Source organism: Chelonoidis abingdonii, chromosome 5 (genome assembly GCF_003597395.2).
Source record: "Chelonoidis abingdonii isolate Lonesome George chromosome 5, CheloAbing_2.0, whole genome shotgun sequence".
Lineage (NCBI taxonomy): Eukaryota > Metazoa > Chordata > Testudines > Testudinidae > Chelonoidis > Chelonoidis abingdonii.
In genome coordinates, this window is record NC_133773.1 from 123,064,923 (window position 1) to 123,087,800 (window position 22,878).

Below are 22,878 nucleotides of genomic sequence, written 5' to 3' on the forward strand. Positions count from 1 at the left end.
GAGTTAGTCTGCAGTAATTGAATTTTGATGTATGAAATACTGAGGCAGCTGAGCTCCTCTGGAACAATGCAGATAACAAAGCCCATCAAAGCTGGGGACAAAAAGCTCTAGCTAGAAGACATCCAGCTATGGAATGAACATCTAGAGAAGATCAGGCAAACCGTGAGCCAGAATACCTTCGAGAAACACTGCAAAACCTTTGTCTTCCAAAAGGCCTTTCCACTACAGCAAGAATGGTGCTCCAATATTGGCACTCCTTCTACACAAATCCCTCCTTTCCTAAAAACATCTGAAAACAAATCTATCACCCAATTAAAAATCCTAACCGAAGCAGAGTTTCCATCTTGAGAAGAGCCAGAGACTCCATAAAGTCCAATAGCAACTTCCTACTGCTATTTTATGTGGAAGACATTCAAACACTATGCTGATCGGTGGCAGTATAAAACCTAAAATAGATTCTGGATTTCCTCTTTTTTTCTTGGGTTTGTCTCCTTCTTTTAATAGTTCAGACCAAAATGGAACTCATCTTTTCATCTGAAAATTCATTCTTCTCCCGTTTCTTTTGATTACACAATGCTTATAGACAGAAAGCTGTTCAGGTTTAAAATTCAGAACTTGTGGCTGATACCAAGTTTGGAGTGGTTGCAAGCACTTTGGAGAACAGAATTAGAATTCAAAACAACCATGACAAATTGGAGAATTGGTCTGAAATCAACAAGATAAAATTAAATAAAAAAATCAGATGCATGATACAAAGTGGGGAATAACTGGCTAATTAGATGTTAGTACTGCAGAAAAAGATCAGGGGGTTATAGTGTACCACAAACTGAATGAGACAACAATGTGATGCAGCTGCGAAAAAGGCTAATATCATTCTGGGATGTATTAACAGGAGTGTTGTATGTAAGCCATAGGAGGTAACAGTCCTGCTCTACTCAGTTTCAGCTGGAGTACTGCGTCCAGTTCTGACTCCCCACACTTTAAGAAGGATGTGGACAAACTAGAGGGTCCAGAGGAGAGCAATAAAAATAAGAAAAGGTTTAGAAAATACGACCTATGAGGAAAGGTTAAAGAAACTGGGCATGTTTAGTCTTGAGAAAAGAAAGGGGGGAGTGGGGGAGCCTCACAACAATCTTCAAATACGTTAAAGATAGTGATTAACTGTTTTCCACATCCATTGAAGGAAGGACAAGTAGTAATGAGCTTAATCTGCAGCAAGGGAGGTTTAGGTTAGATATTAGGAAAAACTTTCTAACTATAAAAGTAGTTAAGCTCAGAAATAGGCTTCCAAGGGAGGTTGTGGAATTCCCATTATTGGAGGTTTTAAGAAGGAGGCTGGACCAACACATGTCAGAGATGGTCTAGATTTTGCTTGGTCTTGCATCAATGCAAGGGGTTGGACTTGATGACTTCTCAAGGTCCCTTCCCACCATACAGTCCTATAATTCTATGAACTATTTATTTTGTACAGTAGACAATAAATCAGCGGAGGAAAAATCTGTGGAAGAGAAGAAGATATATCTGGAGGAGAAATTCTTACTTACTGTTCTATAGCCTCAGTGACCCAATTCACTATTGTGTCACTCCAATTTTATGCCACTGCAATTGAACTAATTTCAACGGAGTTACACCAAAGTGTCAAAGTGGAGTAACAGTGCTGAATCTGACACTCCTCCCTTCCCTTTCTTCACTGGAGTCATCTGTCAACCCGCACTAAGCCAAGAATCTGTCATTTATAATGTTCTACATGGGCGCCTGCAGCACTACTTCAGCGAGCCCACATGTACAATTATTTCACTTTGTGTGAACTCTGGCTCATCCCCATGTGCTTTGCCAAGCTCTGAGTTTTCCCACCCACGTGGATACAACTGAATCATACTTACTGCCTCCCACAGTTTCTTTATACTTTCAGGTATAAAGTGCAGAGCCAGATGTACAAATAGGGAGATTTATCTTTTAAAGAAAGTAGCTCATTGTGTACCAGGCACAGAAAACAACGGTTGAAGGAATAATTTAAAAGGAAATAGTATAAATGTAATTCAGATCTTAATTTGTGACCTCTAGGGCCAAGTTTTGACTCGCAGGGCCAAATTTAGCCTGGGTGGAGGCAGGTGTAACTTAGATAAAGTCAATTGTGCTTTCTCTGCTTATATCACAGCAGAATTTGGCCCATATTCCTATTTTATTAGAATAGTCGCTGGATATAGTTATTTGGTTGCATATATTTCACAATAAATGACCAACACCTTTTGTCTCTTTCTCCCACTCTTGGCTTTGCATCTTTTTCATGCCACCCATTATGCCTGGAATAGACTTCTGCTTCCCATTTGCTAACTAATCTTTCTCACCTCTTCCAAATCCAACCTTAAATTTCATGAGCCTGATTCTCTCCTAGTGCAAATTGCCTCAGCTCCACTGACGTCAATGAAGCAGAGGCTTTGGCCCCAGGGCTGTTGTGCAACTTTCCTTAAAATCCTCTTAGGGGTCAATATGAGCTGCAGCAAGTTAGAGTTGCTGGCTTCGCTAACTTTTGCCACACCCAGGATGGAAAGAGGCATAAATGTGGCAGAGAGTCACTTTCTTCTTCACCTCAGCTGTGCCAAGCTCTGCTCCAGTGCAATTGAGGATCTAGCCCATAAATTTTGGACAGGCAGAGTGAAATTACTGAAGCAGGAAATAATATTGAACCGTACTGGAGAGGCTGCCTGGACCACTGGATTGGAGGCTAAAATGGGAGTCAGCAGGCCTGAAGTACTATTTCTAGCTGCCAGGTCTGGGTACATCTACACTACAAATAAACAAAACCCCACACCGCCAAAACAATAATAAAAACAAGAAAAAAAAACCCAAACCAAAAACCTCCCCCCAGAACCACCTCAGCCAGCCTCAGAGCGCGGGTCAACTGAGAGCAGCTTGCAGGGCTCATGCTACATGGCTAAAAACTGCAACGTAGACCTTCCTATCCGAGCTGGAGGCTAGCCTCAGACCCTCATCCCACACCATGGCTCCATAGCACGAGCCCAAGTCAGTTGACCTAGGCTCTGAGACTCACTGATGCAGGGCTGGTTATTTTGGTTTTCATTTGCAATTTAGACATGTCCACAGTCACTTATCCGTTATTCTTTCTGTGCCTCTGTTATCCTTCACATCCTTTATTTGTCTTGTCAACCAGCGGTTCTCAGACTGTGGGTTGGGACTTCGAAGTGGGTCAAGACCCCATTTTAATGGAGTTGCCAGGGCTCACTTAGACTTGCTGGGGCATAGGGCCAAAGCTGGAGCCTATAGCCTGAGCCCCACTGCCCAGGGCCGAAGCCGAAGCCTGCGGACTTTAGCCCTGGGCAGTGGGGCTCAGGTTATAGGCCCCTTGCCTGAGGCTGAAGCCCTTGGGCTTCGGCTCTGTCCCTCCTGGCAGTGAAGCTTGGGTGGGTTCGGGCTTCAGTCCCCCATCCTGGGATCATGTAGTAGTTTTTGTTGTCAGAAGGGGGTTGCGGTGCAATGAAGTTTGAGAACCCTTAATCTAGGCTGAAGATCTTCAGGGCAGGGGTTGTCATTCACTATGTGTCTGTACAGAGACTAACTGTGGCACTACTGTAATACAATTACTTCTTCCTTATAATAATATTGCCAGCCAGTGGCCAGTTTCCAGTTTCAGTTGCATTAACGTGCTGCTAGAGCAAAGCATAAGCTCAAAGTTCTTATTTTAGTTTAAAAACAACCTAAATAAAACAAAAATATACTGAAGGCTGGAAGGAGGAAAATCAGAATAAGACAAAATATTTTACCCCTGCAGAGCCTGTTTTCCTACTTGCAGTAAATACACAACCTTCAGAGGGTCACAATATGCTGGAGATATTTTATCAACAAAACCAAGTGCCACTAACTGCAGTTAAAGGTGAGAAACAAAGCTTAATGCTACACCACTGCTATGGTTACTGCGAAGAGTTAGAGGGAGGATGTTCCAGAGTTGGATGGATTCATTGCTACGTTTTCAGGCACTGCAGTGAATCAGCCTTGCTGACTCTAGCGGCAGTCAGTCAGATGGCAAACAGAAATAAAGGGAATTTTGTAAAGCAGAAGGGTGAGGAATTAAAAATACTCAATTTAAAATTTCATCTAGCTGAGACATTCATTAGGTGGAAAGAAGCACTAAGTGCTCTGACAATACTGATCCATCACCACAGAGCTACGAAAAGCAGCCTAACTGGTAAACTGTAAGCAGTTTATATTTAAAGTTCAAAGGAACAAGGCAGCCACTAAAACCAGAAATGATTCATTTTGTAGCAGAACTGTCTTAATTTGTCATAATACATCACTTTTGCATGATGCAGACAATATTCACTTGTCCCCACGATTCTAACCATGTACCAATCACACACACACACAAAAAAATAGTGCACAGACCTCTAATCAGTTACCTCTACTACACGTAGAAGGGAAACTATTAACAGGAAGAAAAGCAAGCAACTGCAAACAATTGCAATGACCATTCTCATGGTGATTCCATTTTTTTTTTAAGTTTCAAATATAGTTCCATGTTGTTCAAAATATTCAGCAGCATCTAGCACATTGATTAAAAAATGTACACGATTAAGATATCAGTAAATGTTATCAGCCAAACTGCTTGCTAAACAAAACATGTAATTGATGTGTAGGGTAATAGTTATGCAAAAGCTCATTTTAACATTCAGCCGTTTTTCTGACAGTTATGATGGTTTTTTATGTAACATTACAGAAAAAGATAATGCACGTTGATAGTGATGGATCCTTGAAGGAAAAGACTACTAAAAATATATGAAAGAAAAAGAAACACAGAATGAACAAATCCAAAATAGCAGAATTAGCTAAAGCACTGAACAGGCTAAAGCTACGATTAAAGGCATTTTCATTTTGTGTGTTTATGTTTGGAAGAAGCCTGTTTAAAAGCAACAAGTCACTGTGAATTGTGATCGTAATATTCAAATTAAGACTACTGCGTACCAATGTACACTTAACCAGCCAGATTCAGGTGGCATGCACTGAAGATTAACATCGCTTTGTAAACCAGCACCCCAAAGGTACCAAAACCAAAGGATCATTTCCAAACTGCAAAATGCACTGAACCTTCATACATAATGCTCTCTGCAAGTGCTGTTTAATCTTTCCTACCTTAGCTGGTTTCCCCTTGCAAAAGCTAATGCTGATTTATTCAGAAATATCGTTTTCCCCAAAAGGTTTTGCTTCCTTCTCTCGTGATAGAGAAAACTGGCTTTGGCAGCAGTTTGTAACTGATGATTAATTCTGACACTTCAGTCCTTTTGCCTTTCTTGCCAGCTTTTCAAAGGCTGACCATTCGATAGGAAATGTCTTGATCATGTAGAACCTTTGCTTTTATTATTTCTTTATTCACTGTTATCTGTATTATAACCTGCTCCAGTACATTTTACACATCACTAGGTTTTGTTGTTAGTGAAACAACAGGATAATAGACATTTCAGAATAAACCATTATTCCACACTGCAGGCAGAAATCTGCACACCCTTCTGTCGGGAATTAGTCTCGTCTCAGTACTATACTAAAAGGGGAAAGCATTTGATTTAAAAACTAGACTAAACTAAAACAACGTAGGGCTCAGAGCAAAGCAAAAACATGCGGCTACCAAGCCCAGGGCATTTTTTATTTAGTTATACAACATCTGATTATAATTTTTACTTCTCTTTTTCAGCTTTAGAGATTTCCTGTCTCATCGCCATTCGGTAGGTAGCTCATGCATTTCTCCTCTTTTACATGGCCTTATGGCTTTGATTTCTGGAATTTTTTTGAAGTAAAAAAAAAAACCCAATACAGATTTACTATGAAATATATATTAACTCATTTTGCTGTAATACATAGTGCCTGCCATAGTACAGCATATTTTAGGAAGCCATCTACAGCCATGGGAGACATGTGGACACTGTAGTGGCACTGACAGGACAATGTACACCACCTACTGCAGGACATACTTGAGCCCTAAGTGTCTAGTTGTGAATAATGTGGAATCTATAGATATCTAATCTACAGTGGAAAAAAAAGTAACCCATTGCTGATGGAAGGATTTATTGTCACCAGAGAATGATTGGGGTGTGGTGCATCCCTGCAAAACTGCTTACCCTGCTTATTCAGATGAATGGCAAACAAATCCACCTATAGTGTTTACCACTGGAGGAGGCTCTGACTTGCCTGTCCTTGATAACTAGAAACACACACAAGGTTCTATTACCTCTCAGCTCAGCCTATCATTGTGTTGTGCACCCCTGCTATCGATCTAAAGTAGTTATATGGCCTCCCATTACTGTGGTACCTGAGTGCCTCACAATCTTTAATATATTTATCCTCATGACATTCCTTACAAGCTTATGATTCTGCCTCAAGGCATGCATAATGCTGCCTCACTCCAGGTGCCTGGACACCTAGCTCCTGCTTAAACCCCAGGACGTTCCATGATAGATTAGGGGTATGGAACCACTTCCATATGAGGAAAATTAAAAACACGGACTGTGCAGACTAGAAAAGAGACGACTAAGGGGGGGAATATGATACAGCTCTATAAAATCATGAATGGTGTGGAAAAGTGAATAAGGAAGCGTTGCTTACCCCTTCATGGAACACAAGAAACAGGCATCACCGAATGAAATTAGTAGGCAGCGGGTATAAAAAAAAAACCATAAGGATCTACTTCTTCATAATGCACAGTCAACCTCTGGAACTCACTGCCATGGAATGTTGTGAAGGCCAAAAGTATAAATGGGTATGAAAAAGATTTAGGTAAGTTCATGGAGCACAGGTCCACCAATGGTGATTAGACAAGATTAGGGTGATCAGATGAGAGATGTGAAATATTGGGATGGGGGGAGGGGCGCGGGGCGTGGCGGAGGAACCACAACAACAAAAAAACCCACAAGCTGGCGGCAAAGGAAAAAACCAAAAAACCAAACAAAAGCAATAATCAAGAGCCGCCAGAGCACAGGAAAAATTGGTGGGGGCTGACCACCCACTGACAGCTCCACGCCTCACCCCCCCCCCCCCCCCCCCCCCCGCACCAGCTCGCCTTCGCTCTGCCTCCACCTCCCCTGAGCTGGCTTCCGCGTCCATCTTCTCCCTCCTCCCGCCATACAGCTGATTAGTGCAATCCTGGGAGGAGGGGTGAGGAGGAGGAATGCGGCGTGCTTGGGTAAGAGGCAGGGCCAGGGCGGGGATTTGGGGAGGGATCCAATAGGGCAGTGAGTGGGTGGGGCTGGGGGTGGGGCCAGGGCAGGGATTTGGGGAGGGATCCAATGGAGGTGGGAGGGGTGGAGTCGGGGCAGGGCTGGGGTAGAGTTGGGGAAGGGGCGGGTGTGAGCCCCCTCCGCCTGTGCATTGGCGGGCAAAATATCGGGACAATTTGCGTCCCGACCGATGTAGGACAAACAAATAAATATCGGGACAGTCCCAATAAAATCGGGATGTCTGGTTGCCGTAGACAAGATAGTCATGGACGCAACTCCACGTGCTGGGTGTCCCTAAACCTGCCAGAAGCTGAGACTGTATGACAGGGGATGAAGTACTTGATAAATTGCCATGTTCTGTTCATTCCCTCTGAAGCATCTGGCACTGGACACTGTTGGAAGACAGAATACTGGGCTAGATGGACCATTGATCTGACCCAGTATGGCCATTCTTATGAACCAGGGGAAGATAGCTGGAGGAGTGCCTTACTCACATACTGGGCTCAATCTGGAAAGAGTGGTCGGAGACCACTTAACAATACACAATGCAGGGGGTAGCTGGAGGGGGGAAAGGAGGCCTTAAGCTTACTGGTTAGGATACTCAGGATGTGGGGTACCTGGTTCCAGTCCTCCCTCTGCTTGACACAGCACAAGGTTTGAACAGGAATCTGCCACCTCTCAGGTGAGTGTCCTAAACCTTGGGTTAGGGGAAATTCTGATGTGGGGATGCCTCTACTGAATAATTAAATATTAACTGGTCCAGAGAAAAAGCAACAATCACTCCACAGTCCATTGGCTAGGGCAGACGTGAAAAAAGCCAACATGCCTGGCTTCCAGTAGGATATCCCCTTCTTCCTATTATGGGGACAAATCCTGAAATCAACAGAAGTTTGGCTGAATGAAGCAATGAAAAAAAGTAGAGGTGTGTGTGAGAAATGCTGTTTGGCTCTTCTCACTAAACACAGCACAGAAGTAACTTGCATTCCTCTCAGAGGGATGGAGTATTTTGCAACTGCTTCTTAAAGATTCAACAAGCCCAAAGAAGGGGAGATAGCCCATAGGTGGGCTGGTTGTTCTGATACACACCTTATTTGACTCTACTTACTGTGGCAAATTGCCGGTACTGTTCTCTGGGTCTCGCACTCTCTCTTCTCTGGGGTAGGTTCAGGGCGATATTGCTTGCCTCTGAACCAGTTCTTAATCACTCCCCTAGTGTCCTTGGAGGAGGGGAGTGGAGAGGGAGGGACCTGGGCCTGCCCTCTACTCCAGGTCCCAACCCAGGGGCCCTGGGGTTGTGGTGAACCACTTGATTAGCGGTTTCTTCCCCTGGGTTACTTCCCTCTCATACCCGTCAGCTTGTGAAGGGCTTCTCGCCTCTCTTCTATACAAGCCTGGTGCCCCTTACCTAGGGTTTCTGTTGGGCTTCCCAATCCACCGCAGCACTCCTCCAAACCTTCTATTTCTCTCTGGACAAACTCTTCTCTTCTGCAATCTGCACTCTGCTCCAATCCAACCTTTCTCCTTCAACTACCACCCCCTGTCTGACTGAAGCAGGGGTTTATATCCCATGACTGGAGTCAGGTGCTCTAACTGGCCACAGCTGTTCTAGTTAATCTAAAGCAAACCTTCCTCCCTTGGCAGGGAATAAGGCCTCCTGCTAACACTCTCATGCTGCCTTCTGGCTATGCTGTATCACATAACCCAATTAAGAATGAGCATTATAAAGCCAAATTCATTGCCCACAATACAGCTTATTTATTCTGGTCTGCAGTGCACAATAGCCTTGTTTCCAGTAAATCCAGAAAAAAAAAAAAAAAAAAAAAGACTCCCCCCCTTGTGTGACTGAATCTTCCAGTGGCAGACCACCATCATAGCTGCTCCTATGCCACCGCCTTCCAGTATCTGGTCAGGGATTGTGGTAGGGCAAACAGATGTGGGGAGGACACCACTGCATCCAAATGATCCCCTGCTGCTAGAGTAGCACTTTGGGGCTCTGGGTAATCTTAAGGCTTCTCAAAGCCACTGCTGACCCTCAGCCTTCCATTTCAGTACCAAGCACAATGTGGTCAGAATAGAGAATCTGCCCCTATTCTGGCTGTGAACAAGAAAGGCCACTTAAGCGAATGGAAAGGTCCACTGACTTCCATAGAGTTTGGATCAGACCCTGATCCAGAACAATTGTATTGTTAAAAAAGTTTAAATTATGTTTAATTTCTGTCTGTATTAGTGCAAACTGAGGTATTAAATTCACAAATAGCTGTTTGGGACACAAAAACAGAAACCAAGGTTTTCTTGGTGCCAAAACATAGAGAAGCCTCCTGCACCATGACAGAAGCAAAACGTCTGGTTTTAAAAATTAACAGCTTGCGATTATAATGTTTGTTTATTTTCTGTGTTCTTCCCTGATGTCATTTGCTGCTGTATTGGGAGCAAAGCCATTCTGCAGACACTGAAGTAAATAAACCATTTTTTTCTAAGCAGTTTTACAGTTCTAGCACTCCTTGCTTAAACCAAACTCAGCTGTTGTACAGCAACCTCCATCCACGCTGGGCTTTCACCTCAAGATAGCAGCTTGGAACAAATGCGTACAGAAATCACACAGCAATTTCCACAAGGGCAGCACTGATACTGTACTAGACACTGATGGGCAGGATCCCCTGGGAAAATAATACGAAGGGGCAAGGAGAGCTGACTGTATTTTAAAGAAGCCTTATTGAGGGCGCAGGAACAAACTATCCCAAAGTGCAGAAAGAATAGCAAATATAGCAGGCGACCAGCTTGACTTAACAGTGAAATCTTCAGTGAGCTTAAACTCAAAAAGGAAGCTTACAAGAAGTGGAAATTTGGACGGATGACTAGAGAGGAGTATAAAAATATTGCTAGAGCATGCAGGGGTATAATCAGGAAGGCCAAAGCATAACTGGAGTTGCAGCTAGCAAGAGATGTGAAGGGTAACAAGAAGGGTTTCCACAGGTATGTTGGCAAGAAGAAAGTCAGGGAAAGTGTGGGACCCTTATTGAACGAGGGAGGCAACATGCTGACAAATGATGTGGAAAAAACTGAATTACTCAATGCTTTTTTTTGCCTTGATCTTCACAGACAAGGTCAGCTCCCAGACTGCTGCACTGGGCAACACAGTATGGGTAGGAGGTGACCAGCCATCAGTAGTGAAAGACCAGGTTAAGGACTATTTAGAAAACCTGGACGTGCACAAGTCCATGGGTCCAGATCTAATGCATCTAAGGGTGCTGAGGGAGCTGGCTGATGTGATTGCACAGCCATTGGCCATTATCTTTGAAAATTTGTGGCGAACGGGGGAGGTCCCAGATGATTGGAAAAAGGCAAATATAGTGCCCATATTTTAAAAAGGGAAGATAGATAACCCGGGGAACTACACACCAGTCAGCCTCACTTCAGTCCCTGGTAAAATCATGGAGAAAGTACTCAAGGAATCCATTTTGAAGCACTTGGAGGAGAGGAAGGTGATCAGGAACAGTCAAACACGGATTCACCAAGAGCAAGTCATGCCTGACCAACCTAATTGCCTTCTATGATGAGATAACTGGCTCTGCAGATATGGGGAAAGTGGTGGATGTGATATATCTTGACTTTAGCAAAGCTTTTGATACAGTCTCACACAGAATTCTTGCCAGCAAGTTAAAAAAGTATGGATTGGATGAATGCACTATAAGATGGATAGAAAGCTAGCTTGATGTTACAGAGCTGCTTATATATCTAAAACAAAGTCTACTTGTATAATAAAACAACACTCCTTTTATAAAATAATAACCAGGAAAATATATGGAATTAAAAAGGCACCTATGTGAATAAACTTTTTAAGAACAGAATAATGCAAAACTTACTTTAAAAACTGGATGAACGAAAGTGTGCCTGTTCCTCCTTGACTTTGTTCATGCAGTATTTGTAATTTATCATCACAATCCCAGTCCAACTGTTTGTTGGTCAATTTGTTCTTCTGTTTTCTTTTCACAATAGTCATTGTTGAAAATGTGGATTTGCAGGTATACGTATTGTCAAAAAATGACAGCATTTTTTGCACACAATGGTTCAGAGATGGTTATTTTGTATCATGGACCATACACCTATCTTAAGTTCAGACTTCATGTCATCATTTGTCTGAAGTTCTGCAATTTCACTTCTCAGTTTAGCATGGTCAGAACAAACGTCTATGATAACTGACAGAGATATCAATAATACGCGGAGAGGGTTCTCAATTAAATTAAAAAACTCCTGGTACTCCATTAGTCTTTGAATCGAGACTCAAATTCCACCCTCAATTCTCTCAGTACTTGTACAAATGAATTGTAATTGAAGTGTTTCAGAAGCTTGGGATTTTCTGAGATGACTGCTCTGAGTTTTAGAATGTGAACAAACTGCATGTTGGGAATGAATAATGTTGTAATCTTGTTTTGAAAAGCGGTTACAACACGCAACATGTAACTAGTAAGTTTCTATTTCCCTTGCAACTGGAGATTTAGCGCATTCAAATGGCAAGTGATATCAGTCAAAAATCCCAGCTTAATTATTCACTCTGGATTTTCTAAGTCTTTCTCCTTCTTCCCCTTATTTTCAATGAATTAACAAATCTGAGGAGGGAGACCCAAAAATCTTTCAAGGACTCTGCCATGAGATAACCATCTCACTTTATTGTGCATCACGAGGTCACCATATTCTGTCTCGTATTCTTCCAGTAATGCCCAAAACTGCCAGTGATTCAGCACTCTTGAAACAATAAAATTGACCACCTTTACAACCAATTGCATGACACTTTGCATTTCACTATTTTTTAGTATACCCACAATTGCTTCTTGGTGCAATGAAACATGGCAAATTTGGGTATTTCCTTGTTTCCTCATCAGGCCAATCAATCCATCCTCCTTCCCTCACATATTTGGTGCACCACCTGTACACACAGAAGTTAGCTTTGTCCAGTCCAAATTATTCTCAGCAAAAAAAATTGAGTAGGGCAGTCAAAATGTTTTCCCCTTTTGTTTGACCTTTCAAAGGTATTAAATACAGCAGTTCTTCCTAGAATAATAATTCTTTGGGGGAAACGAACCCAGACACACAATTGTGAGATGTCACATATATCTGTACTTTCATCCACCGCTAATACATGGTGCTGCCAAAAATATTTGCAGTTAACTATTGTCGGATTTCTTTTCCAATTTCTTCCACCCTTCTCATTATGATTGTGTCAGACAGTTGCAGCCCTTTTATTTGCTTTAGGATTGCATTTTTGTTATTGAAATCAGCACATGGGATTTCCACAGAAGCCAGAAAACACTCTTTAATGATCTTTGCGTGAGTAAATGACTTTATGTCTTGCTAAAAATCCATGCGATTTCAAAAGATGCCTGTAAAACATTCTGCAACATACCTCGATCTCTGTATTATTTTTTGCAGGCCTTTTAGTAAAGCAGCAAGCTGTCCCAATTTACTTCTTCTTAGGTTACTTGCAGGTGGGTAATTTTTGCTGAAATTTGCATGCGCTGTTGTGTAATGGCATTCTAAATTGATGTGCTTAAAAGCAGAACATATCTGCTGACAAGTTAAAAAAACAGGCTTTATGCATGTTTCATTAAACACAAAGAAAAACTCATCAGTCCACTTTTCTTGAAACTTTTAGTTTTCATCTTCCAGAGCACTCTCTCTTTTTTTTGGCTGGCTCTGGGAGGGAGGGACTCAGAGCTGAGGCAGGGGCTTGGGGTATGGGGGGCTGGCCCCAGAAGGCTGCAGGTTGCGTGGTGGAAGAGAAATGCTGGTCCAGCATAGGTGGGCCTGCTGTACTCATGCTACATGGGTCTTAATAATGCAAAGCTATTCAGAACCTGCCCATTGAAGGGGGTGGAAAGTACTTTGGGCAGTCTTGGCCCCACGCCATTCCCAGAAGGGGTCAACACACCCCTGCTGCCCTTGGGGGGGGGGCACTTAGCTCTGCTGTGCCTCTCTGCAAGCACTGCCCCCACAACTCCCATTGGCCACAGTTCCCCATTCCTGGCCAATAGGAGCTGCAGAGGCAGTGCTTGCAGGCAGAAGCAGCGTGCGGAGATTTCTGCTCCCCTTCCCCCCTGTAGCTGTGGGGTCATGCTGGCCACTTCCAGGAGCAGCGTGGGGCCGGGAGCCTGCCTTAGCGGCAGCCCCACAACACTACCAGAGATTGCCGGAGATCATGATAGACAGGGAGCCGCACTTAGGGTCGATGGAAGCTGCCACCGGCTCGCAGGCCTTGCAATGAAGAACGCTGCCTTAGGCCCTGCTCCTTCTTCAGAGGCCCTGCCCCAGCCACGGCTTTTCTCTGAAGGCCCCGCCACTGCTCCACCTCTTCCCTCAGTGCCCTGCCCCCTATTCATTCCTCTCCCTTCTCTCCCCTGTTTCTTGCTGCTCTCCCCGCCTCAACTTCAGCATGAGCAGCCCCAAGGGACTTGCAAACCCCAGCTCCAGCAGCCCGCCTGGCAGTATAGGTCAGAAGAGCGCTGTGGGCCACATGGGAACAGCCAGGCATCCCTGCTGGTGAACTAGGATGTGGACCTCCTGCCCAGCAGCCCCCCACCTCCCTCTGATCTATCTGCCCAGCAGCCTCCAAACCTGCTTGAGCCCTCCCCGCCCCGGCGCTGCCTGAGAGGCAGGGGGAAGTGCTGGCTGGTGAGGCAGGTCACATTCTTTCCTTCCTGGGGCATGCTTCATGCCCACTGGGAGCCTATTACCCTGCTCGCCATGGGCCCCCACACTGTCCTCTGCCGCAGCCCTGCAAACCATGCTTCTCAAAGGGGCGGCCTGCGGCCCGAGCTGGTGCATGTGTGTTGCCGCAGCAGGCACCGCTTCCAGGGCTGGGTGACAGGCTGCCTCTCCCCCCTACCCCCTCGCCCTCAGTAACCGGACTTACAATGTCTAGTCAGTAGATCCCTGCCAGGTTCCCTTTTCGACTGGACTTTCCAGCTGAAAACTGGACACCTGGCAAACCTAATAACAGATCACACCAGAGGATTCTACACATCTCGCTGCACATTTCATGCACAGTTTTATTGTGGATTCTTGTGCAATCATTCTAAGGGAGCTTGAGGGTGAGATGAGGCAGACTAGAGGGGTTTCAGGGGCAAGGTCAGGTAGACTAGGTGTTATCAGAACAAACAGGCCGATTCAGTTGCCCAGACCTCTGAAATCAGTGACAACAACCAGTACAATACTCCATAAAAGTGAAGGCAGTACACAGACAGGCTGCACTGATACTCCACATCCTGGGGGAATCTATTCCCCTTACCTACACAGAGACATCCTGTCCTAAGTCCATTTCACTCCGACTTTACATAGGGAACGAGGACTTGACCCTCAGAAAATTTGCTGCAGGAAGAACTTAAGCAAACAAATCATGAATGTTATTTGGCTTCGAGCATAAGAAAATAACTGTATTATTGTAAGTTATGAGCAGTTTGCACTACTAATCTCTTTCTTCTTTCTCTTCTGAATAAATACTTAAAATGGACCAAGAACTGTAGGAGAGGGAGACTAAACTATAAAATCTGGCCACAGAGATTAGGCATGGAAACAGCTATCCTGCTGACTTAATTATCACAGAAATCAGAGATGGAAACTATCATATTAAGTCATCTAGTCCTTTCCTTTGTCAGTGCAGGATTGTTCCCCAATGAACATTTTCCAGTGCATTGTCCAGTCTAGTTTTAGCATGACCTAAGTGATATCTTCCAGCACTTCCCTTCAGAAACTATTCTGCATTTCCCCTCTTTAGCAGTAATTGTCCCTGATCACACTTGTGAATCCTCACAATATATTCAAGGTCATAAAAAGAAAACAGAAGTGTTGGAAAAAAAAAAAAAAGAAAGCGCTGCTAATGTTTTCAAAGATGACCAATGTTGGAAGCAGCCTTGGCTGCTTCATTTTTGTATCTGTCTAAGAACTATGTAAACACATGACAGATCAGGGGGGAAACATGGGATTAGATACTAAGCTGGAATTGAGATACATGTCCTAATTCTAACCCATTAGAGTAGGTCAGTCAGACATCTGAAGTACAGAACACAAGACTGTTTACATTGGATATGGATTCAGATTTCTGTTATATTCATATTTTTTTACTGCCTTTTGTCTGGATTTTTAAAAATATCTTGTCCTTGTGGAAAAATATTTTTTGAGAATATTGTTTATCATCATTGCTGCAAAGATACCGTAGATTAATTTATTTGTTCAAATCCATTGCTTGCTTCCTGATAAACACTGTGTCTGTGTTTTTTCTTTTCCTCTGGGATTCCTGAGCTTTTTAGGTACTGCAAGAATCCTCCTTCCTTACTTTTTATAGCATTTAGGCCCATCTCCTTTCTCAAGAGTATTTTTCACCAGTGTAATTCCACTGATTTTGGCAGAATTAGTCAAGATTTACAGATATCAGTGAGAGGCAAATCATCCCTGCAGTATTTTCTTTATAGCATTTTAAAAACAAAACAAACACCCCCCCCCCCCACAAAAAAAAAATAAGTTGTCAGAAACTAAAAACAAAAGGAAGGGCTTTTCCAGCTTCTTTGGAAAGGCCACATGCAACTGATGGTGACAAAACTCCTAGAACATCTTAAAAGTGTGACACTTTCTCAGGATTATTACAGCCAATATGTGCAATAAAATAGTGAATTGTGCCAGGGAATGGACTCATCCTGATGTACCTGCTCTTAGCAGAAAACTGCAAGAGGTAGATGCACCCACGTTCCATCAGTTTCCAATTTACCAAAACCAGTGCTACTGCTGCTACACATCAAAGGCTCTTTTCATCCTTTCCTCATCAACAAAAACATTAAGGGTCTGATTCTCAACTGCCTTGCACCCTGTGTCATCATTGACTTCTGTGAAAATTGGGTATAAAATGCTACCAAATGAGAATGGAAGCAATTTAAATTCACTTTGCACAGATGCAGCAACACAGTGGAGAATCAGGCCCTAAAAAGTCCTTAATGTATTGCAGAACCAACAGGAATTCAAGAAGCAGGTGGTGCCACTTTTGTCCAACAACCCTCTGGGACTGTGTTATCCCTGCCCTGCAACCCTGGGTGCCTTACAATGCCTTGCTGAAGTAGTTCCCACCTGGGTGGCTCACAAACCGCCTTCCCGCATGCAAGTCACACCCTCAGTATCTCTGTGTAATTTCAGCCTGCCAGCTACACCCTGGCTCTCACCAGCCTTGGTTATACTGCAGGGTGACCCCAACACACCCCTAGCTCCAGATCTTTCCCCAGAAGCGTATGTCCTGTACTGCTCTGCCCTCTCCTGGACAGTACAACTATATTAAATCTGTTATTCCTTTAAGGGAATAATATGCCAGTTTATTGTATTACACAGAGTTAACCAGACACTGGATTATTTTTTTTTTACTATTTTATGTAAACTACAAAGCGAGAGAGAGTTTAATAGAGTACAAGTTATGAGGCATAAAAGTCAGAAATGGTGGGAAAAAAATAAAGATAAAATGCCTAATTTAAACTATATTACAGTCAAGCAACATTTCTCACCACATGCTTCCAGCAAGATTATTGACCAAACCCTTCACAGAGTTTCTTTGTCTTTTCAGGTGTGATGCCAGAGACAGAAGGTGTGTGTGTCTGGGGTGTTTGTCCCTCCTTTTTTAAAGTTCCAGTCCCCCTCTTGAAAAACATATTCAGCTGAGAACCAAGAGACAAACAAACAGTCTATGTGGAAGGATGTTTCCTGCTGGATTTTTCTCATCTGTCTGAGCTTTCTCTGTTTTCCTTCCTGCTTGATGACTCTGTTTATTGCTTAAGTGCAAATTAAGGCAAGCACACATTCCTTTGTTTAGGACAGACCTGTTTGCTGACTTCTGCTTGGGTAGGACTGTGGGGTTTGGAATGTGTGTTAACAACATCATACACGGAAATCTTGTAATTTCACATACACCTCTACCCCGCTATAACGCGACCAGACATAACACAAATTAGAATATAATGCCATAAAGCGGTAAGATTTGTTGGCTCCCAAGGACAGCATTATATCGGGGTAGAGGTGTACAATGTTGCCTCACATTTTATCAGGACAATACTGGCCAGCAAATTCTGAGTTTTTAAATGATACCTTACATAGCATACCTTGTACAAAGATTATTACAGTAGTGTGCCGAGTGTGAAAACAGGGGTCTATTCTGTCACCCATCTCCCCAGCCTGCCATGGAGAGAGATACAAACTAAATTAAGGAGGGGTAACAACAGTGGATACGGCTCAAACACTGATCCTGTTATGGAAAAAATATATATTACTACTGTCAATGGGCAACAAGTAGGAGTTCTTCTCTGCTGGCTAGCAAGCCAGTATACTCTGAGACATGTGTGTGCCAGATTGACAAAGATGCAAGAGAAGCATTGCTAATTCATGTGCAGTAAATTCCAGTTTCTTTGTTCAGAAGGATGGGGAAGATTTGCTGGAGGGAAAAATGCTCCACAATGCAGTATATATATTGCACAGGAACACTTTTTCCTGCTTAAGTTCTAGTATTGTATATTTCCTGCTGGAGCCATCAGCCCCTATTTTGGATACTGGAGACTCGGCCTTATGAGCACTTCAGGTGGATGGAGGATACTTCCTTCACAGCTTTTCATTACTCATTCTTAATCCACTAGAAAGGCTCACTATGGAGTGATATGCAGAACTCCTCCTGACTCCAGTGCTGAGTGGACTAACTGGAGATAGTAGAGAGACAAATTGGGTGAGGTAATATCTTTTATTGGATTAACGTCTATTGGTGAGAGAGCTCTGTGTAAGCTTGAAAGATTGTCTCTCTCACGAACAGAAGTTGGTCCAATAAAAATATATTACCTCACCTACCTTGTCTCTCTAATATCCAGGGATCAAAATGGCTACAACAAGACTGCATATAAGTGGAGATATGGCAGAGGAAGAGAAAGAAAAACACACCTTTATAGATCAATCGGATAACCATCCGCCAGAACCGAAGACTTTGTTTTGAATTTAATCTTGGTTCAGTTTGGTATTTTTGGGTACAGGATATGCACACACACACACAACATATTCTCAACCTTTTTTCATAACAACAAATGGGCTTGGTGAAACTACAACATGGCTCATTTATGACCACAGACAAAAATACTGAAAGGTTCATTTTAGTTTTCCAATAGCTTCACTGTGAACTCTGAAAAATACAGAACAGATAAATGTGTATGAAATAATGGAATTTAGAACTTCACAACACACATACATTGTTACATGCCAGACAGCCCACTAAATGACCTTTACTCTACTGCCTTGCCACCTTGCAATAACTTAGAATACTCCATTTAAAATATATATTTTAGCAAAGCATCAAGCAAAGAGGTGTGTACAGAATTACAGAAATACTTCCTGATGGTTCATAAAAAGTAACATTAATGCTTTAACACAGGTTGGTTCTGGGAGTGAAATGGGAAGAGAAAAGCAGTTAATAAAAATGTTAACACTCAGCTCTTGCATAAGAATAACCTAAACAAAGGAGGTCTCTTGAGTTTTGAGACTAGATGTCTGTCCGGTTGACAGAATCTTCTTACCTCCAGCACTCTTCCAGTGATGTACTTCTCACAGTTGTCACATCTTATGCCAAACTTAGCATGATAGTCCATTTCACAGTATGGAACGCCATCCCTAGAGAATAAGACAGACAATACTTGGATAGTTTCAAAGATGCTTGTTGTTCCCCTAGCAGATTACCCAGCTAAACCTTGTTGGCATTTCAGGAGAGGCTGATTAATAAATGGGAGAGAAAAGAAGTCTGTAATGTGGTAAAAATCTGAATAATTGATAAACAGGAAATTACACTTGGCTCATCCAAATCTGACTCTGCCAAATTGATCTCAATCCCACTTTCCTTCTTCGTCACTGTATTCAGCAGTTTCCTCTTTCTCCATAATAAGATCAAATGTCTCTTATGCTCAAATACATTATAGTACTTGCTTTGATGGTCTTACCCGTTAACTTATTTCGTGTGTTTCCCACTCTGAGAAATAACTCAGTCCCTATTTCCATTTACTTTTCTAGCCTTTTTAATTTGTCATCTAAATCCACTTTGAGCCTGAATTACACAAGAATAATTGCTCTTTTGCTAATGCTTAATTCCATGGACACACTTTTGAGTTAGGAACTTTCAAAGTGCATCAAGATGCCAATGTCTTCTCTGTAGAAGGTGACTATGCAAAGCTCAATCTAAGTGACAGAAAAGTCTTGGAAATATGCCCAGGCATGCGGCAAACAGCAGGATTTTGGATGGTTTGGTTTGCAGGATTTAAAATGATGAACAATCCAAATTTACAGAGACATGCAATGGGAGCTCTAAATCTCAGCTTTGGCGCTAAATAAACCTTAGCCATTTATGTTACCTAATTAATAAAAACAGATTATACCACATAACTCATCAGAAATCTACTTGGTTCCTAACTGATCTACAGTAACAAGAGTTCCAACCACTATTTAAAATGACCTCATACAAGAAGCAAATATCTGGATCATTTCCATTTCATAGTGCTACACCTAAACTAAGACCTGTGGCAAATTGCCGGTACTGTTCTGCTGGGTCTCGCGCTCTCTCTTCTCTGGGGTAGGTTCAGGGTGCTATTGCTTGCCTCTGAACTGGTTCTTAATTACTCCACTAGTGTCCTTGGAGGAGGGGAGTGGAGAGGGAGGGACCTGGGCCCACCCTCTACTTCCGGTCAACCAGGGGCCTGAGGGTTGTGGTGAACCACTTGATTAGTGGTTCTTCCCGGTTCCTCCTCCTACTCTTCGCCTGTGCAACGGCTTCTTTGCCTCCCTTTCTCGACAAGCCTGGGGCCCTTACCTAGTGGTTTCTTCTGGACTTTCACAATCCACCACAGCCCTTCCTCCAACTATCTTTCTATTTCTCTTCTATCAACTCTTCTCTTCTGCAGACTTGCACTCTGCTCCAATCAAACCTTCCTCCTCAAACTCCCACCGATCTGACTGAAGGCAGGGTTTTAGCACATGACCGAAGTCATGTGCTCTAATTGGAGTCAGGTGCTCTAAATGGCTACAGGTGTTCTAGTTAATCTAAAGCAAACCTTCCTCCCTTGGCAGGGAATAAGGCCCCCTGCTAACACTCTCATGCTGCCCTCTGGCCCTGCTGTATCACAGACCTAATAGCCTTATTTTCACAGGTTAGGGAGTGTTTGTGTGTGAAATACATAGAAGCTATTTTATACAATACAATGTCATGAGGTAACACAAAGCTCCTTTCATTTTCAATGCATTTTACAACATTAGATCTCACCACACCCCTGTGAGATAGGCAGATATTATTTTATTATTATATATGCTTCTATTCTCTCAACCCCATATCAAGTTTGGAGACAAATCCCTGAAGGTTCCTCCACAGCATATGGGCTTTACACTAATTGCTTAAGATGTTCTTCTCTGTCAAACATATAGTGCAAAATCCATACCAAATGAAGAATGGTGTGGATGAGGGAAGAGTTTTAGCCCCAGAGAGTATGTCTACACAGCAAAGAAAAAACCCCGAATGGCCCCTGCCAGCCAACTTGGCCTTGTAGGGCTCGGGTTCTGGGTCTGGTTCATTGCTGTGTAGACTTCCGGGCTGGGGCTGGCACCCAGGCTCCAGCCCCAGCCCAGAAGTCTACATAGCAAATGAAACAGCCCCGCAGCCCGAACACCGTGAGCCTGACTCAGCTGGCACAGGCCAGCCATGGGTTTTTCTTTGCTGTGTAGACATACCCAGAACATAGATAAGAGTAGGGAAAAAAATCAATTAACTTAGGGGAGGCACACATGGAGCTAAACTGCAGCAATATTGCCCTTTTTACACCTGAGTGGCTAGTCAAAGTTCAGGGCACTGGGGATGTTCCCATGGGAAATAGAAATTGATGGAGTCTGGTATTTTCTTTGATGCCATCATATTAGTTTACAAGGAATATAAAAAGTCCTCCTTCTAAGAATGCAGAAGAAACAAAGAACAAAAGGAGCAGTTTCTTAACTTACAGGCCCAAGCCTCTTTAGGCAACAGAGCCGAAAGCTCTCTAGCTTTTCCAGGTTCACACTGTGGGCACAGTAGGCTGTGTGGTTTTTGCTCTCTCTCTCTCCCTGTTCTTGTCTTTTTCAGTCTTTTTGTCCCTTTATCAAAACAGTTCTCAGCCAAAAGCTCCAGGGCAGGTTCACAAACACACCTTTTTGTCTTAGGCTGGGGATTCTGCTTACAGTTATGGTAACTGAAGGGTGAGCTCACACCTATCAATGTCAATGGGGTTTTAGCTCAGCCCATGACTACTGTGAGAAAGTTCCTCCTCTGCCTTGGTGGGTCCTGCCGCTTATTGGTAGATTTGCTCACCTCAGAGATCTTTCCCACAGTCTGGGTCAACTCCTCCTGTGTTTGAGTTGGGAGGTTTGGAGGGAATCCGGGCCCACCCTCTACTCTGGGTTCCAGCCCAGGGCCCTGTGGATTGCAGCTGTCTATAGTACCTCCTGTAAAAGCTGCATGACAGCTACAACTCCCTGGGCTACTTCCCCATGGCCTCTTCCAAACACCTTCTTTATCCTCACCACAGGATCTTCCTCCTGGGTGTCTGATAACGTTTGTCCTCCTCAATCCTCCAGCAGCACACCCTCTCACTCTCAGCTGCTTGTGCCTCTTGCTCCCAGCTCCTCACACACACTTCCTCTCCTCTGGCTCCTCCTCACCTGACTGGAGTGAGCTCCTTTTTAAACCAAGGTGCCCTGATTAGCCTGCCTTGATTGGCTGCAGGTGTTCTAATCAGCCTGTCTGCCTGAATTGGTTCTAGCAAGTTCCTTATTACTCTACTGCAGCCCCTGCTCTGGTCACTCAGGGAACAGAAAACTACTCATCCAGTGACCAGTATATTTGCCCTCTACCAGACTCCTGTACCACACTGGTCTGAGTCTGTCACACTACATTTTACCCTGCTCCTTGCAGTAAAAACAACAAGCTGCATTCTGACATATGCAAACTTTATTACACCCGAATTGGAATTAGAGCTGCTCAAAAAATTACAAATCTGAAAAGATTTTCAACAAGAAAAGGATACACTTTTACAATTTCAACCCACTCAATGGAATTTTTGATAAAAGGTGACAAAAAATCCTTTATCACCAGTCAACTTGGGTCCGGCCCTTCAAAAAATGTATGCTTTTCTCCTGTTAAATAAAGGCAAACCCTGCCAGGTGAACATATTTCTGGGATTTATGAGTCAGAATGGTAGAATACAGTGTGCTCAACCCTACTCTCTGTATATTTTATATGTCCATATGGCAGGAAAAAAAATCATTTCATATTACTACTAGACCTTTAGCAATTAATCTCACCAAAAGCCTTTCTTGTTTATCCAACAAACAAACACATTCAAAAATTACTGTTCATCTGCGTATTTCAAAAAACAATTTTTGATTTGGTGAATAGAAAATATTAGAAAGAATTAGTCTTTAGTAATCTTGCTTCTTTTTAACAATGGAGTTAGGTAAATGTCACCCTCTTCTAACCTCCTAATTCACTTCTGCACTATAAGTTAGTCATGTAGGAAAGGATGGCCATGTAGCTAAATTCCTTCCAAGGAGCTCATTGTGCTTTATAAACATTAATAAATTAATCCTCTAACAC

The 22,878-nt window shown here is 43.1% G+C and overlaps 1 protein-coding gene across 7 annotated transcripts in view; it reads right to left on the reverse strand.

Annotated features, from left to right (window-relative positions):
* The window catches only part of ABLIM2 (actin binding LIM protein family member 2), a 239,178-nt gene that overhangs the window by 100,900 nt on the left and 115,400 nt on the right, over nt 1-22,878 (reverse strand). For all 7 annotated transcript variants that reach the window (XM_032767238.2, XM_032767236.2, XM_032767235.2 and 4 more), the window contains one exon: nt 18,794-18,887. In XM_032767238.2, coding sequence (XP_032623129.1) covers nt 18,794-18,887 — 94 coding nt within the window. The remainder of the gene's footprint in view (nt 1-18,793; nt 18,888-22,878) is intronic.